Here is an 18124-nt window from a genome sequence, read left to right as displayed (position 1 = left end):
GTCACTTCCGCGTCAAAACGGACGCCTATAGCCAAAATGGCGGCGCTGGACGCGTTAAAGCGTCTGGAGTATTTATCTTTGGTATCCAAAGTGTGCACCGAGTTGGAAAACCATCTTGGAATAAGCGAAAAAGATCTTGGTAAATCTTAATGTTTTGTGACTAACAACTTACCAGCAAATTTGTGTTTACGTGAAGGTTATTGGCTAACATTTTCTTGTTCGTTAGCTGAATTCATCATCAGCCTCGCAGACAAACATTCAACATTTGGAGAGTTTAAAGCTGCCTTGACTAAAAATGGAGCCGAATTCACAGTAAGTGTCGCGTCAAATTGATTATTTTACACGTTTGAACGACAAATAATTGTGTTTTGTCTTTCAGGAAACGCTCACTACAAATTTATTTAGAATTATTAAAACCATGCAAGCGTCCACGAGTCAAGGTAGGCATTTTCTTTTTCCTGTGGGATATTTTTAACCATGAAACATTGCTACATGTCATTAACATGTTTCTCTGTGGCTCACAGCAGCTCCTCAGCAAAAACACAAGAGTGAACAAGACAAGCTGAAGGAGAAATATCCTGCCCTATGTAAACCAGATGACCCCGTGTGGAGGGTATGACATGACAGGCTACCTTAAGTTCAAATGCTTTTTTGTTGTTGTTGTTAATATTAAAGTCTTAAATAGCTACTATACTTTATCGTATATACCAAAATTAGAATCAAGCATAGAAATCATTAGGGGTGTGAATTGCCTAGTACCTGACGATTCGATTCGTATCACGATTCACAGGTCACGATTCGATTCGATACCGATTAATCCCGATACGAATTTATAAGTCGATTGTTGCGATTTTTTTCATTCGAATTTAGAAAATACTAATCAGTAAGCTTGTAGTGTAAGATTTATATGAAAATGTATTATTTATTTATCTGAAATTTCAGTCTTATAGAGGTTGTAATCTGTTTCATGTTTAAACAGCATTAAAATAAAATATTAAGGCTTAATGTTCCGTTCATATAACATTCTTCCATGCTTAAGGTGTGAATCCTAAAAAAAAAAAAAATAATAAAAAAAAAAATCGATTTTGCCTATTATTGAATCGATTCGAGAATCGCGCGATGTAGTATCGCGATATATCGCCGAATCGATTTTTTTTAACACCCCTAGAAATCATATTAGTCCATTGTTGAAAAAAAATGTACAAAGTGTTGGTTGTGGTGATCATCGTTGTGACTTTCTGTCCATCAGATTTCATCACATCAGCTCAGTAAAACCGATGAGCGAGTTGCTGCCGCAGCCATGAAGCAGCTGGAGAGGCTTATGCCTCACTGTGCACCTGGGTGAGTTTAATAATATTAACAATAAAACTCAAAGACAGAAGCAGTATAGTCAGGTCCAGCGCAAAAATATAGCAAACTCCCGTTTACTGCAGGGGTACATACTTGACTAAACCATAGTTTGTGGAAATTTGCAATAGTTTGAGATCATATTGACAAAAATTGTGTGCCTGTATCTGACTGAGACTTTTACCTGCAACATTTTAATTCCTTCAGGACAAACACATTATTTCACAATGCTGGAGAAAGCGATGCAGACGAGAACACTCGGAAGTGCCATCGTTCTGGGTCGAGAGATCACGATGGTGTGACGACTGCCAAGCGGCAACGGAAACGACCGTCCCGCTGGAGCGACCGATGGCCAAGCCCGCCCCGAGACGCCGCCTGGGAGGAGGCGGTCCCGGAGCCGAAACCCATCGAGCGGTCTCTGTCCGATGTTCCCGTGGTGGGCGACATCTACTGCGGGAAAGTGTCCAGCGTGATGCAGTTTGGATGCTTTGTGCAACTGGAGGGACTTAGGTACGTCTAATTTTATTTTTATTTTTATTTTTTTTCTTACAAACGCGACAAGCAACTTCAAGTCCTGCTAAATAACAAACATGAGCAAAATCATTTCTAATTTTTTTTCTTCGCATTTCTCCCAAAAACTGGAGAAATTAAGCAAACTCCAAAGGGGGAACAAGTGTTGTATAATGTCATTGTATTTTGTTTTTTTTGTTTTTTAGCTTTTACTATATAAATAAAAATGTACGCAGGAAACGCTGGGAAGGCCTCGTGCACGTGTCGGAGCTGCGCAAGGAAGGCCGGATAGCGGACGTTTCGACTGTAGTCGGAAGAGGCCAAGAGGTCAAGGTCAAAGTGCTGTCCGTCACCGGAACAAAGGCCAGCCTCACCATGAAGGTCGGTACCAGAAGGAGGAGGAAGAGGAGACACAAAAGAACTTGTGACAAAGCTGGCAACATTATTACAGGATGTGGACCAAGAAACTGGAGAGGACCTGAACCCCAACCGCAGGAGGAACAACGCCATGAGGAATCCCGACTTTCCCGTGGAGGTCTGCGTGCTGGAGACTGAGGAGAACCCGAGCGAGCAAAAGAGGATGGCCAGGATCACCGACCTGGAAAAGTGGGAGATCAAACAGGTCGGCAGTCATCACAGACATATACATTAATATAATTAATTAATCACATAAATGATCAATAGAAAGCAAGTCGATTCCTCGACAAACATTCCGACTTCCAAACTGTCTCCCCTTCCTCATCCAGATGATTGCCGCCAGCGTGCTCCCGAAGGAGGAGTACCCTGAGTTTGATGAAGAAACCGGAATCCTTCCCAACTTTGATGATGAGGAAGGTAAGTGTGTTGATGACTTTTTTTCTTTTTTTTTTTTTAATGTAATTTAATTTAAAAAAATTTTTTTTTTTTTTTTTGGGCATCATCACGTGACCGTGTGACCACGTGACGATCATGTGATCAGACGTGGACATCGAGATCGACCTGGTGGAGGAGGAGCCGCCCTTCCTGCGAGGTCAGACTCGGTGGAGCATCAACATGAGTCCTGTCAAGATCGTAAAGGTACATTATAGTTGTTGTTGTTGTTGTTATTAGGTAAGTAAAAACAGCATTTCTTAACACAGTTTGTTTTTAAACAAAATACAGAATATGTGCTACAGAAGAAACGTGTACCCATGTTAAGTTTATAATAAATTAAGTTAACATTCCTCTTAATTTTTCATCACTGGTGAGCTACTTTTAGAACAGACCTTCAGGCTACTCATGTTGTACTTGGGCCAACTAGTACCCAATGGCACTATTTTTTATTTCTTTTTAACATTTTTCTAGGACAATGAATGCACATTAATCAACTGAACAAAAATGTATCTGCGTTTGCAGTGTCTCGTTCATCTTGCGCCCCCCCATCCTCCTCCTCCGTGCATAACTGCTCACCCCTCACCTCTCTCCTCTCCAAGAAAGAGAGGGGGAAAAAATAGTTGTAGATAATTAACCCCAAAGAGGTGGCTCGTTGACTCAGCTGTGCAAGCAGCTTATCATATTGTGCCATGCTCAAGTCTCCTCACTCTTACCGGTGACAGCCAGTTTTAAAACCTTGACTTTTTAAAACCACAGTAAACCATCAAACCGGTAATCGGCCCATGCCCCGTGATAAACTACACTTTGTTGTAGTTAGTAGTTTTATGTAAAATGTATGTTCTGTTCATATTTATGGGTGTATAGAACGGATTAATTGGATTGACATGATTTCCTATGGAAAGCATTGCTTTGGTTTTTGTAAGATTTGCTTTGAATCCGACTTTTTGGAATGGATTCATCACAAAAAAACTCTTTTCAAGGAAGAATATTTGTTTTTGATCTCAGTGATTGTCCATTTTGCATTTTGTTTAGAATCCCGACGGCTCACTGTCGCAGGCGGCCATGATGCAGAGCGCCCTGGCCAAAGAGCGCCGCGAGCTCAAGCAGGCGGCCCGCGCTGACGAGATGGACCGCATCCCGACCGGACTCCACAAGAACTGGATCGACCCCATGCCGGACTGTACGCACTCCCGCCCTTTTAGCACCGTGATCCTGGCTCACTCTCTGTTCTCCCGTCGCAGACAGCGGCCGGCAAATCGCCGCCAACCTGCGCGGCGTCGGCGCCCTGCCCGCAGACGTCCCCGAGTGGAAGCGTTACGCCTTCGGGGGGAACCAGGTGTCGTACGGCAAGAAAACGGAGCTGTCCATCATGCAGCAGCGCGAGAGTCTTCCCATCTTCAAGCTCAAGGAGCAGCTGGTTCAGGTCCGCGACTCCACTCACAGCATCAGGAAGTCCGTCCGTCCGTCCGTCCGTCGCTCATTTCCTGTCCTCCACTTCCCGCAGGCTGTCCACGACAACCAGATCCTGATCGTGGTGGGCGAGACCGGCTCGGGGAAGACCACGCAGATCACGCAGTACCTGGCCGAGGCGGGGTATACGGCGCGAGGGAAGATCGGCTGCACGCAGCCTCGCCGAGTGGCCGCCATGTCCGTCGCCAAGAGAGTCTCTGAGGAGTTCGGATGTCGGCTGGGCCAGGAGGTGAGTGGGAAAGTTGCCTCACCTGTGCCCGTCCTGTCCAACAGGTGGCAGCAGAGTAGCATTAGTACTTTTTATGGGCATGTTTTCATGTAATTGTATTATTATTATTATTATTATTATTAGGGGTGTGAATTGCCTAGTACCTGACGATTCGATTCGTATCACGATTCACAGGTCACGATTCGATTCGATACCGATTAATCCCGATACGAATTTATAAGTTGATTATTGCGATTTTTTTTCATTAAAATTTAGAAAATACTAATCAGTAAGCTTGTAGAGTGTAAGATTTATATGAAAATGTATTATGTATTTATCTGAAATTTCAGTCTTATAGAGGTTGTAATTTGTTTCATGTTTGAACAGCATTGAAATAAAATATTAAGGCTTAATGTTCCGTTCATATAACATTCTTCCATGCTTAAGGTGTGAATCCTAAAAAAAAAAAAAAAAAAAAAATAGATTTTGCCGATTATTGAATCGATTCGAGAATCGCGCGATGTAGTATCGCGATATATCGCCGAATCGATTTTTTTTTAACACCCCTAATTATTATCATAATTTTAATTAATTTTGTTTTGTTTTATTATATATGTTATTTCATTTTTTTTAATTTTTTTTTTCCTGTGGCAATTTTAAAAAATTGGGCCAGAGTAAGCTAACAGCTCATTTGCATCACAAAAGCAAGAAACCACAGAACTACAAATACACAAACATAATAAAACCTAAGATAAAAGTTAATCTTTTTTTGTTTTGTTCTGTTTTGTTTTGACTGCCACTAAATAATAATGCATTGTAATCAATAAAATAAGTGAGGGTCTGAGAAATTGCATTAGATGCAAGGCAATAATTGGTGATGTCAATTTGGAGCTGACAGTAAATGTTATAATTATGCAAAACAGACTTGACTAAAGTGAATAGAAATTAAGATGGTATTACATTAATTGTGATTGATTTTATTTTTATTTTTTTTATATAACATTTTGAAATAGGGCCAAACTAATTAATGAATCGGCCGATATTAACTTTTAAAATTGTCAACAATTAGCTGATTTTTGATGGACAAAATATTAAAAAAAAAAAAAAAAAAAAAAAAGTTCTGCCTTTAATTTACATCTTTATTATTGGAAGCGATAAGGGACCAAAAAAAGTTTGTATTCATTATGCATATTTTCAAAGTAATCATCCAAATAACTGGTTATCGGAATTTAATTTTTTTTATTTGTATTTTTTTGAGAGCTCAGAATTATTCATTCGGCAGTCTTACTGATTCAACATGTAATTGTCATTGCTCTTCTTTTTTCTTTTTTAATGTGCATTTGTGTGCACTTGTGAATTTGTGCTCATTAGTTCCCCTGAAACCTACTAAAAAAATCCCATTACCCTTCACCTTAACCGGTTACTTCAGTCTCGCCAGAGTCGTGAAGTTCAGAGGGTCAGGAGACCAGAGGAAAGATCAAAGGAAAGAAAATTTCATTCTGATAAATATGAGTATCGGTATTAGCCCAAAAAAAAGTCCATATTAGTCAGAAAATGAAACTTATAAGAAGCTCTGGATTCAAGAATGTCCACTAGTGGCTAAAACCATCCTCTGATTTTAAGAGAACTGCTCTGTTTGGTTTTGTAGGTGGGCTACACGATCCGTTTCGAGGACTGCACCAGCACGGAGACGCAGATCAAGTACATGACTCACGGCATGCTGCAGCGGGAATGTCTGGTCGACCCCGACATGAGCCAATATTCCCTCATCATGCTGGACGAGGCCCACGAGAGGACCATCCACACCGACGTCCTCTTTGGACTGCTCAAGAAGGTAACGCACACGTCGGAACTCTGAAATTTTCCGGACGGAAATTGCAAAAGCGCGGCTCCTCGCTCTCTTTGGCAGACGGTGCAGAAGCGCAAAGACCTGAAGCTGATCGTGTCGTCGGCCACGCTGGACGCCGTCAAGTTCTCGCAGTATTTCTTCGAGGCGCCCATCTTCACCATCCCGGGACGGACCTTCCCGGTGGAGATCCTCTATGCCAGGGAGCCCGAGATGGACTACCTGGACGCCAGTCTCATCACCGTCATGCAGATCCACCTGACCGAACCTCCCGGTACCATCAATCGCCACCTCGTTGCCATTTGTTATGTCTCCCGTTTCCTGACGTTCTTCCCGTCGCCGGTTCCAGGTGACGTCCTGGTGTTTCTGACCGGGCAGGAGGAGATCGACACGGCTTGCGAGATCCTCTTCGAGCGCATGAGGACGCTCGGGGCCGACGTCCCCCAACTCATCATCCTGCCCGTTTATTCTGCACTGCCCAGTGAAATGCAGACCAGGATCTTTGAGCCGGCGCCACTCGGGAGCAGGAAGGTAAACGGTGGAAATCGGATTTCTGAATAAATAGGAATTATAAATTTTCCGATGTTCTGCTTGTGGCCGCCAGGTGATCATCGCCACAAACATCGCCGAGACGTCGCTGACCATCGACGGCATCTACTACGTGGTGGACCCCGGCTTTGTCAAACAGATTGTCTACAACTCCAAGTCGGGCATCGACCAGCTGGTGGTGACACCCATCTCACAGGTTTGTCTTGCCAAAGTCCAAACAATTCTCCGTAAGTTGACAGAGTTGATGTCAATTAATGATGTTAGGTGGTCCACAGTGGAATTTCAGAAAACGTTAATTCACGTTTTCAGCAGGAAAAGAGTTAACAATGGGAAACAGTTGCTGCTCGGGCCCTAACTAGAGCTGCGAGCATGATTGTGGTAATTACCCCAGTTTTTCTTGAAACTACCAGACAAAATGGTATGTGCAAAAAAAAATATAATATAATAAATAAAATCCTAATTTGATCAAATAATGTGACAGGGAGTGATCATAAAAAAAAAAAATCCCCTACCAAAAAAAGAAAAAAAAACCATTAGCATTTTCTCTGGCTGAACTCATGGGCAAGATTTTTTAATGATGCACCAGATTGTGGTCCAAACGTATCTGAAATGACGTGTCATCCAGGCGCAGGCCAAGCAGCGTTCGGGCCGCGCCGGCAGGACGGGTCCCGGCAAGTGTTACCGCCTGTACACGGAGCGAGCGTACAGGGACGAGATGTTGACCACCAACGTGCCGGAGATCCAGAGAACCATCTTGGCCAGCACCGTGCTCTCGCTCAAGGTACACGATTAATGACTTTAATTATGTGGATTTATGTGCTAAGTGTCATCAAAATGAGAATTGAGTACAAATGAGAAATGCCATCCTATGACATCATTTTGTAAGACTTGAAAATGTGATACAGGCCATGGGCATCAACGACCTGCTGGCCTTCGACTTCATGGACGCCCCGCCCATGGAGACGCTGATCACGGCCATGGAGCAGCTGTACGCTCTGGAGGCGCTGGACGACGAGGGGCTGCTCACGCGACTCGGACGGCGGGTGAGCAGCCGCCGTCGACGGCGGCTGGCTTTCGATCCCATCTCGGGTTCCTGACGTGCGCTTTGGTCCCCCGTCCAGATGGCAGAATTCCCCCTGGAGCCCATGTTGTGCAAGATGTTGATCATGTCGGTGCATCTGGGCTGCAGCGAGGAGATGCTCACCATCGTGTCCATGTTGTCCGTGCAGAACGTCTTCCACAGGCCCAAGGTACAGTACACGTCATGATAAGAAGTAGGGCCCGACGGATTAAGCGGCCGATCCAAGAATTTGTTTTAGTCATAACACCCAATTCCACATGACATGGCACGAAATACAATCCCCGAGGTCCCAGGTTAGCTCAGTAAGTCCCACGTCTTGTGACGGGCCCTACTAAGATGATGTGACGTGCGAACGTGCGCGCGGCAGGACAAGCAGATCCAGGCGGACCAGAGGAAGGCCAAGTTCTCGCAGGCCGAGGGCGACCACCTCACCCTGCTGGCCGTCTTCAACTCGTGGAAGAACAACAAGTTCTCCAACCCTTGGTGCTTCGAGAACTTCATCCAGGCCCGCTCGCTCAGGAGAGCGCAGGACATCCGCAAGCAGATGATGAGCATCATGGACAGGCGAGTGGCCATCAAGCCAATCAGATTGTCTGCATTGGCGCTAACGTTTGGCGGCATGTCCGGAATGTGGCGCAGGCACAAGCTGGATGTGGTGTCGTGCGGCAAGTCCACCATGCGCGTCCAGAAGGCCGTCTGCAGCGGTTTCTTCCGCAACGCCGCCAGGAAGCACCCCCAAGATGGCTACCGTACGCTCATCGACCAGCAGGTGGTGTACCTGCACCCGTCCAGCACGCTCTTCAACCGGCAGCCGGAATGGTGAGAGGGAGGCGGCGTCACCGTTTACAAGTTTGCCGGTTTTCAACGTAGTTTTTCGTTTTTGTCTTGGCTTTTGCTTTTTTAAATTCAGTCAGTTTTAATAATAATAATAATAATTCAATGTGTTATGCACTTTTCATCAATATGATCTCAAAGTGCTACAGAGAAGAGACAAAAGTTAAAATCATAAAATCGTTCAAAACACATTTAGTTTTAGTTTTATTACTTTTAGTGTTTTTAAGTTGTCTTTTTTTTTTTAAAGGGTTAGTTTGTTTTTACAAATTTTAGTATTAGTTACATTTTTTAATGCTTAGTTTTAGTTTTTATTAGTTTAGTATTTTATTTTTTGGGGAAAATGCTTATTTCTAGTTTTTTTTAGTTTTAGTGTAATAATAAACTCAATGTGTAATGCACTCTTCATCAACATGGTCTTGAAGTGCTACAGAGAAGAGAGAAAAGTTAAAATCATAGAATTATTTAGAGCACATATATTTTTTTTGGAAGGGGTGCTTAATTTTAGTTTAAATACTTTTAGTGTTTTTAGTTGTCTTTTAATGCTTAGTTTTAGTTTTTTTTAAATTCAGTATTAGCTATATTTTTTAATGAAGAGTTTGTTTTTATTAGTTTTAGTATTTTATTTTTTGGGGAAAAATGCTTATTTCTAGTTTTTATTAGTTTTAGTATAATAATAAACTCAATGTGTAATGTACTTTTCATCAACATGATCTTGAAGTGCTACAGAGAAGAGAAAAAAGTTAAACTCATTTAGAGCACATTTGTTATTTTATTTTATTTTATTTTCTCTTTGGGGGGTGTGCTTAGTTTTAGTTGGATTACTTTTCGTGGTTTTAGTTGTTTTTTTTTTGTTTTTTTTTATGCTTAGTTTTTATTAATTTTAGTATTTTTTGGGGGGGAAATGCTTAGTTCTTAAGTCTAGTTTTATTAGCCTTAGTATTAGCTTTAGTTTATTTTTAATTCATAGATTTATTTTTTATGGAGTACTTGTCAAGTGTAAGATAAAATCTAAAATTCTCAAATGTCCGACCTTCCATTTTCTGTATGAAAGGAAAGCGGGTTTTTTTGGTCTGTATTTGTTTTCAGTTTTTGTGTTCCTTAAAGTCATTGTTTAAAATTTTAACCAAAATATTTTTTTTATCCCAGCTCTAGGTATTTTGTTAGTTGTTACTATCCGTAATAACGTGAGCAAAATGAGCATGTTAGCGCTAGCATGATGAACGAACGTTGACGCTTGTATTTTCCCAGGCTGGTGTACCACGAGCTGGTGCTGACCACCAAAGAGTACATGCGCGAGGTGACCACCATCGACCCGCGCTGGCTGGTGGAGTTCGCGCCCGCCTTCTTCAAAGTGCCGGACCCGACGCGCCTCAGCAGGCAGAAGAAGCAGCAGCGCCTGGAGCCGCTCTACAACCGCTACGAGGAACCCAACGCCTGGAGGATCTCCAGAGCGTTCAGGCGACGCTGAGTCAGGTACGAATGCTGCATTCCAGGACGTTTTCCTGAAAGCATTGGAGGCAAAAGTAAACAACCAAAATGGCGGATAGTGATACATAGTTTTTTATTTTGGTCCTCAAAATTCATTTTGACCTCCAGCAAACTTTTGCCCAATTTACCGTTTTTATCTTATTTCGTAAGCATTCCGTACAGTTCAGTAGTTCACCGTATAATTTCATGCAGGGCGTCAAGTTATGTTGAATATTTACTCGAGTAAATTGTGTTTTGCTATTCACGGTCTGTTTCCGAAGGGGTCGCCATTGTTGAGTGACCTCACTTGTAGTCCATCGGTCGGTCGGGGTCCTTTTTTCAACTTCGCGAGTGGAATTTCCGAGTTGAAGGGGGCGTTCCCGTGCACACTTCCTGGTTTCAACTCGGAAAAGTCCGGCCATCCTCGAATGCAGCATAATATCTTTTATAAGGGCATGATTAATAGTATGACATTTTTATGACATGTCATATATGACTTCATTTTTTTGGTGACATTTATGACTATGCTAAGGTGATTTATTTATTTTATTTTTTTATGACATAACACTAACTCATGTCACTCTACACACTGACCTTAAATTGTAAAATTGTCTGACTAATTATTAAGCAATGTCTTATGATTGACATCGTTAAAAATGAAGTCATATCATACATGTAAAAACTACTACACTCTAAAAAGAGAATTGTTGGCCAACTTCCTAAAATTGCTTCAAGTGGTAACACACGATTGAATTAAGTTAATCCAAAGTGGATATATTAAGTTTAATGAGTTCATCATTAACTAACGTAATATATTCACTTTTAAGTTTAATTCACTTTTAAATAAGAATAATTAAACCTAAAAGTTAATTAAACTTAAAAGTGAATATATAGTTTAATAAGTTCATAATTAAGTTCTGTTTTTATTAAATAATAATTAAACTTAAACGTGATTATATTAAGTTTAATGACTTCATAATTGATTTTATTAAATAATAATTAAACTTAAAAGTGAATATATTAAGTTTAATGAGTTAATTAATCAAACTTGATATTCACTTTGGATTAACTTGATTCAATCGTGTGTTGCCACATGAAGCAATTTTAGGAAGTTGGCCAACAATTCTCTTTTTAGAGTGTAATAGTTTTTACATGTATGATATGACTTCATTTTTAATGATGTCAATCATAAGACATTGCTTAATGATTAGTCAGACAATTTTACAATTTAAGGTCAGTCGTTTTGTAGAGTGACATGAGTTAGTGTAAGTCATTTAAAAAAATATATCACCTTCGCATTGTCATAAAAGTCATTTAAAAATGAAGTAATATGACGTCATCAAAATGATTTCGTTTAAGTTGGGCAACAATTTTCATTTTCGAGAGTCCCATATGATGTGTAGAAAGACTCAGAATCGCATTCTACATACTAGCTTTTATTTAATCCTGTATCCTTTAAAAAACAAAACTACAATGTATTTGCATATTTAAATAAATGGAGCAGGTCGTACGAAAAGTTGTGTGGATGCTAAGAAGCAGTCAGGACGTGTGCTGGTGTATAATTTGGAGTAATTTATTATGAAGCAATCTCCTATTTGGAGGTGACAGGAAGCCTCGCAAAACAAAAGTCCCTCGTGAGATTAATTTAGAACAAAAACACCATAGCTGTATATACAAGTGGGCGGGGCTGGGGGCGGGTATGAAGATGAAGATGAAGATGAAGATGCTTTTGGGGGTACAGCGAGGGCGGGATGCGTTTTTTTTTTTTTTTTTAGTACATGTAGGCTTTGGAGTAGGGCTGGGCGGCGTGCGGGGGGTGCTCGGCGGCGTTGTAGGGCGCCGCCCCTTCGTCCAGGTGGGACAGCGGCACCGTGTCCTCCTCGTTGACGTAGCGCTCAAACTCGGCTTTCAGGCTGGGCCGCTGATTGTCGGGGAACGCCAGCGAGATGAGCGCCTCGGGCTCGCACACAAACTTGTACACGTAGCGCTCGCCCGCCACCTGAACGCAAACAAACGCGCACGTTTAACACAAAACACACCAAATAGACTGACATCCAACAAAAACTTGTCTTTTTTTTTGTTACCTTCTGCATGATTCCCTTCTCATAGTAGTAGCGCAGAGAGCGGCTCAGCTTGTCGTAGTTCATGGCGGGACGATTCTTTTGCATCCCCCACAGGCGGGCCACCTGAAAAGCACGTTAACATTTTTTACACTTACTCCACATCAAGTTCTATTGAAAAAAAAAAAAATGGCTTAAAGCAATTACGTGACTCATTCAGTAATTTTTCTACCTGCTGTTGACTGATGATGACATCATCTGTGCTGAGGAAGTAACTAACGACCAATCATGGCTCAGTTTGCTGAGCAAACCCAGAATACAGTTGAGCCATGATTGGCCGTTACATACGTCCTCAGCACAGGTGACGTCATCTTCAGTCCACAGCAAGTGGTTTTAAAGTCATTAAATTGTACATGAATAATGAAGTTATCAAATTCATTCTGGACAAAATGTTAAAGGGATAATCATCACTTAATCATTGAGCCATTTTCAGCAGTAAAAAGTTAATATTTTGTCAATAATGTGTTAACTTCATTATTTTCCCACGTACACTTAATACTTTTAAAAAGTATTTTTTCCTACTTGCTGTGTTGACTGATGATGACATCACCCGTGCTGAGGAAGTAGGTAACGGCCAATCACGGCTCACCTGTTTTCTGAGTTTGATCAGCAAACTGAGCCATGATTGGTTGTTACCTAATACTTCCTCAGCACAGGTGATGTCATCATCATCAGGCAACAGCAAGTCGGAAAAATACTTTTTAAAGGTATTAATTGTACGTGGAAAAATAATGAAGCTAACGTTAATTATTGACAAAATATTAACTTTTTCCTGCTGAAAATGGCTGAGTCAAGTATCCCTTTAATATACGTGCACCATCTACAAATTGTCTCAAAAATGTCTTATTATACTTTATAAAAACGATGTCATGCTACGCGTGATGTCAAATAACATTTGTTTTGATATTATTCGTCTCTTTTCTTTGCAGTGTGGGCCCAAAAGAACCTGACTTGGAAAAGGGCTACGTGCAGTAAATGTGATGCCAGCGTGCATCCATGTTGCGTCATGTTGCTTTTGACGGCTGAGTGCTCTCAGCCTCTAATTGCACTCGTGCATTTTTAATGCCTTGTGAAGACATAATGGAAGAATGTTGCAGTGTTTGGACTCAACCCAAATGGACGCAACCCCCTCGTAACAATGTCGCTAATTGGACAATTATGAGATGGCACTTCACTTTTTTGGCGGAAGGTCCCCCCCCAATAAAATCAATCTTTTGCATTGAAAAGCTGTGAACGGATTCTATGTATTGTTTTTTCCCCCTCTCTTCCCGTGACTAGCTGATTACTACACTTCCTTGACACCAATTCAGAAAAAGCTCTTTCTACCTCTTCGGGCTCAATGAGCTTGAACTCCATCCCGCGGCCGGTCCATGCGATAAAGTGGGCGTTGCCGGGGTCGTCGAGCAGAGCCACCAGGAACTGCCACAGCTGCAGCGACCCTCGCCGCTGGTACGGCGTTCCCTCGCGGAACACGCTGCCGCCGCCGCCAACTTCCTGCTTCACCTCACCTGTGAAGGAGAGTCAACGGTCACCATGACGATGAGGTGGCCACAGGTCAAGTCATCAAAAAGGATGAAAGGCATCTGAAAGGCATCTTTCAGACCACTGTGCACTCCCTGCTGCAGAAAATGTTACAAAAGTACAAATGTTTTCCGCTTGTCTGTTTACAATTTTGTTTTATTTTGGAAGATTGAGATTTATTTTGTTTATTTTTATTTTTTTGGGGAACCAAATAGGTGTGTCATGTCATGAAACTGTTTATGTATTGTATGTCATTTTGAGTACACGGTATATTTACAAAAAATTTATAAAATTAAATTATGTATAAAGATGTGTATAATATATATATATATCTATATATATATATATATATACATATACATATATATATATATATACATACATATACTGTATATACATATGCATACATACATATGCATACATACATATATATATATGCACACACACAAAAAAAAGTTTATTTTTTTATTTTTTTTTATTAAATAAAACGGCTTAAATAAAATGGTCGTTTTTTTAACAAAATAAAAAACGCCTTACTATACATGGTGGTTTTTTTAATTAAATAAAAACCGCCTTGCTATACATGGTCGTTTTTTTAATACAATAAAAACCGCCTTGCTATACATGGTCGTTTTTTTGACAAAATAAAAAACGCCTTACTATACATGGTCGTTTTTTTAATTAAATAAAAAACGCCTTACTTACATGGTCGTTTTTTTTAATACAATAAAAACCGCCTTGCTATACATGGTCGTTTTTTTTGACAAAATAAAAAACGCCTTACTATACATGGTCGTTTTTTTAATTAAATAAAAAACGCCTTACTATACATGGTCGTTTTTTTAATACAATAAAAAACGCCTTGCTATACATGGTCGTTTTTTTTAATACAATAAAAACCGCCTTGCTATACATGGTCGTTTTTTTTTAAGAAAATAAAAAACGCCTTGCTATACATGGTCGTTTTTTTAATACAATAAAAAACGCCTTGCTATACATGGTCGTTTTTTTTGACAAAATAAAAAACGCCTTACTATACATGGTCGTTTTTTTTAATACAATAAAAAACGCCTTGCTATACATGGTCGTTTTTTTAATTAAATAAAAAACGCCTTACTATACATGGTCGTTTTTTTAATACAATAAAAAACGCCTTACTATACATGGTCGTTTTTTTAATTAAATAAAAAACGCCTTACTATACATGGTCGTTTTTTTTAATACAATAAAAACCGCCTTGCTATACATGGTCGTTTTTTTAATACAATAAAAAACGCCTTACTATACATGGTCGTTTTTTTTAATACAATAAAAAACGCCTTGCTATACATGGTCGTTTTTTTAATACAATAAAAAACGCCTTGCTATACATGGTCGTTTTTTTGACAAAATAAAAAACGCCTTACTTTTCATGGTCGTTTTTTTTAATACAATAAAAACTGCCTTGCTATACATGGTCGTTTTTTTAATACAATAAAAACCGCCTTGCTATACATGGTCGTTTTTTTAATACAATAAAAAACGCCTTGCTATACATGGTCGTTTTTTTTAAGAAAATAAAAAACGCCTTACTATACATGGTCGTTTTTTTAACAAAATAAAAAACGCCTTACTATACATGGTCGTTTTTTTTAAGAAAATAAAAAACGCCTTACTATACATGGTCGTTTTTTTAACAAAATAAAAAACGCCTTACTATACATGGTCGTTTTTTTAATACAATAAAAACCGCCTTGCTATACATGGTCGTTTTTTTGACAAAATAAAAAACGCCTTACTATACATGGTCGTTTTTTTAACAAAATAAAAAACGCCTTACTATACATGGTCGTTTTTTTTAATACAATAAAAACCGCCTTACTATACATGGTCGTTTTTTTAATTAAATAAAAAACGCCTTGCTATACATGGTCGTTTTTTTTTGACAAAATAAAAAACGCCTTACTATACATGGTCGTTTTTTTGACAAAATAAAAAACGCCTTACTATACATGGTCGTTTTTTTAATTAAATAAAAAACGCCTTACTATACATGGTCGTTTTTTTTTGACAAAATAAAAAACGCCTTACTATACATGGTCGTTTTTTTGACAAAATAAAAAACGCCTTACTATACATGGTCGTTTTTTTAATACAATAAAAAAACGCCTTGCTATACATGGTCGTTTTTTTAATTAAATAAAAAACGCCTTACTATACATGGTCGTTTTTTTAATTAAATAAAAAACGCCTTACTATACATGGTCGTTTTTTTAATTAAATAAAAAACGCCTTACTATACATGGTCGTTTTTTTTAATACAATAAAAACCGCCTTGCTATACATGGTCGTTTTTTTAATACAATAAAAAACGCCTTACTATACATGGTCGTTTTTTTTAATACAATAAAAAACGCCTTGCTATACATGGTCGTTTTTTTAATACAATAAAAAACGCCTTGCTATACATGGTCGTTTTTTTGACAAAATAAAAAACGCCTTACTTTTCATGGTCGTTTTTTTTAATACAATAAAAACTGCCTTGCTATACATGGTCGTTTTTTTAATACAATAAAAACCGCCTTGCTATACATGGTCGTTTTTTTTAAGAAAATAAAAAACGCCTTACTATACATGGTCGTTTTTTTTAAGAAAATAAAAAACGCCTTACTATACATGGTCGTTTTTTTAACAAAATAAAAAACGCCTTACTATACATGGTCGTTTTTTTAATACAATAAAAACCGCCTTGCTATACATGGTCGTTTTTTTGACAAAATAAAAAACGCCTTACTATACATGGTCGTTTTTTTAACAAAATAAAAAACGCCTTACTATACATGGTCGTTTTTTTTAATACAATAAAAACCGCCTTACTATACATGGTCGTTTTTTTAATTAAATAAAAAACGCCTTGCTATACATGGTCGTTTTTTTTTGACAAAATAAAAAACGCCTTACTATACATGGTCGTTTTTTTGACAAAATAAAAAACGCCTTACTATACATGGTCGTTTTTTTAATTAAATAAAAAACGCCTTACTATACATGGTCGTTTTTTTTTGACAAAATAAAAAACGCCTTACTATACATGGTCGTTTTTTTGACAAAATAAAAAACGCCTTACTATACATGGTCGTTTTTTTAATACAATAAAAAAACGCCTTGCTATACATGGTCGTTTTTTTAATTAAATAAAAAACGCCTTACTATACATGGTCGTTTTTTTAATACAATAAAAAACGCCTTACTATACATGGTCGTTTTTTTAATTAAATAAAAAACGCCTTACTATACATGGTCGTTTTTTTTAATACAATAAAAACCGCCTTGCTATACATGGTCGTTTTTTTAATACAATAAAAAACGCCTTACTATACATGGTCGTTTTTTTTAATACAATAAAAAACGCCTTGCTATACATGGTCGTTTTTTTAATACAATAAAAAACGCCTTGCTATACATGGTCGTTTTTTTGACAAAATAAAAAACGCCTTACTTTTCATGGTCGTTTTTTTTAATACAATAAAAACTGCCTTGCTATACATGGTCGTTTTTTTAATACAATAAAAACCGCCTTGCTATACATGGTCGTTTTTTTTAAGAAAATAAAAAACGCCTTACTATACATGGTCGTTTTTTTAACAAAATAAAAAACGCCTTACTATACATGGTCGTTTTTTTTAAGAAAATAAAAAACGCCTTACTATACATGGTCGTTTTTTTAACAAAATAAAAAACGCCTTACTATACATGGTCGTTTTTTTTAAGAAAATAAAAAACGCCTTACTATACATGGTCGTTTTTTTAATACAATAAAAACCGCCTTGCTATACATGGTCGTTTTTTTGACAAAATAAAAAACGCCTTACTATACATGGTCGTTTTTTTAATACAATAAAAACCGCCTTGCTATACATGGTCGTTTTTTTGACAAAATAAAAAACGCCTTACTATACATGGTCGTTTTTTTAACAAAATAAAAAACGCCTTACTATACATGGTCGTTTTTTTTAATACAATAAAAACCGCCTTACTATACATGGTCGTTTTTTTAATTAAATAAAAAACGCCTTGCTATACATGGTCGTTTTTTTTTGACAAAATAAAAAACGCCTTACTATACATGGTCGTTTTTTTGACAAAATAAAAAACGCCTTACTATACATGGTCGTTTTTTTAATTAAATAAAAAACGCCTTACTATACATGGTCGTTTTTTTTTGACAAAATAAAAAACGCCTTACTATACATGGTCGTTTTTTTGACAAAATAAAAAACGCCTTACTATACATGGTCGTTTTTTTAATTAAATAAAAAACGCCTTACTATACATGGTCG

The 18124-nt window shown here is 38.5% G+C and overlaps 2 protein-coding genes across 7 annotated transcripts in view; one reads left to right on the top strand and one right to left on the bottom strand.

The window, feature by feature from the left end:
* The first annotated feature begins 14 nt into the window (after positions 1-14).
* On the top strand, positions 15-13514 carry LOC144004576 (ATP-dependent RNA helicase DHX8-like). Of its 2 annotated transcripts, none has more exons than XM_077501866.1 (24): positions 15-139; positions 227-312; positions 380-440; positions 528-613; positions 1250-1341; positions 1555-1857; positions 2094-2238; positions 2309-2479; positions 2604-2691; positions 2816-2913; positions 3742-3889; positions 3951-4132; positions 4214-4408; positions 6036-6221; positions 6297-6507; positions 6583-6764; positions 6838-6978; positions 7408-7563; positions 7688-7825; positions 7904-8032; positions 8231-8427; positions 8503-8682; positions 9946-10170; positions 13214-13514. In XM_077501866.1, exons 1-23 carry the CDS (start codon positions 37-39, stop codon positions 10163-10165), a joined length of 3498 nt encoding a protein of 1165 aa, XP_077357992.1. In that variant the 5' UTR covers positions 15-36; the 3' UTR covers positions 10166-10170; positions 13214-13514. The 2 variants fall into 2 exon arrangements, with proteins under 2 accessions (XP_077357992.1, XP_077357990.1); XM_077501864.1 differs by having other exon boundaries at positions 525-613.
* Positions 11416-18124, bottom strand: part of etv4 (ETS variant transcription factor 4) — a 149712-nt gene continuing 143003 nt past the window's right edge. For all 5 annotated transcript variants that reach the window (XM_077501875.1, XM_077501870.1, XM_077501871.1 and 2 more), the window contains 3 exons: positions 13611-13792; positions 12249-12350; positions 11416-12163 (listed from right to left, as the gene is read on the bottom strand). In XM_077501875.1, the coding sequence (XP_077358001.1) occupies positions 11936-12163; positions 12249-12350; positions 13611-13792 (512 nt within the window). In that variant the 3' untranslated portion in view covers positions 11416-11935. The remainder of the gene's footprint in view (positions 12164-12248; positions 12351-13610; positions 13793-18124) is intronic.

The sequence above is a fragment of the Festucalex cinctus genome, chromosome 17 (genome assembly GCF_051991245.1).
Source record: "Festucalex cinctus isolate MCC-2025b chromosome 17, RoL_Fcin_1.0, whole genome shotgun sequence".
Lineage (NCBI taxonomy): Eukaryota > Metazoa > Chordata > Actinopteri > Syngnathiformes > Syngnathidae > Festucalex > Festucalex cinctus.
This window is presented reverse-complemented; position numbering and strand designations above follow the sequence as displayed.

What these genes read in the sequence shown, in the direction of transcription:
- LOC144004576 (XM_077501864.1), top strand. Translation starts at nt 37, where the DNA reads ATGGCGGCGCTGGACGCGTTAAAGCGTCTGGAGTATTTATCTTTGGTA. An exon ending in AATAAGCGAAAAAGATCTTG is followed by an intron (nt 140 to 226) that starts GTAAATCTTAAT and finishes CTTGTTCGTTAG; the next exon opens with CTGAATTCATCATCAGCCTC. An exon ending in ATGCCTCACTGTGCACCTGG is followed by an intron (nt 1,342 to 1,554) that starts GTGAGTTTAATA and finishes TAATTCCTTCAG; the next exon opens with GACAAACACATTATTTCACA.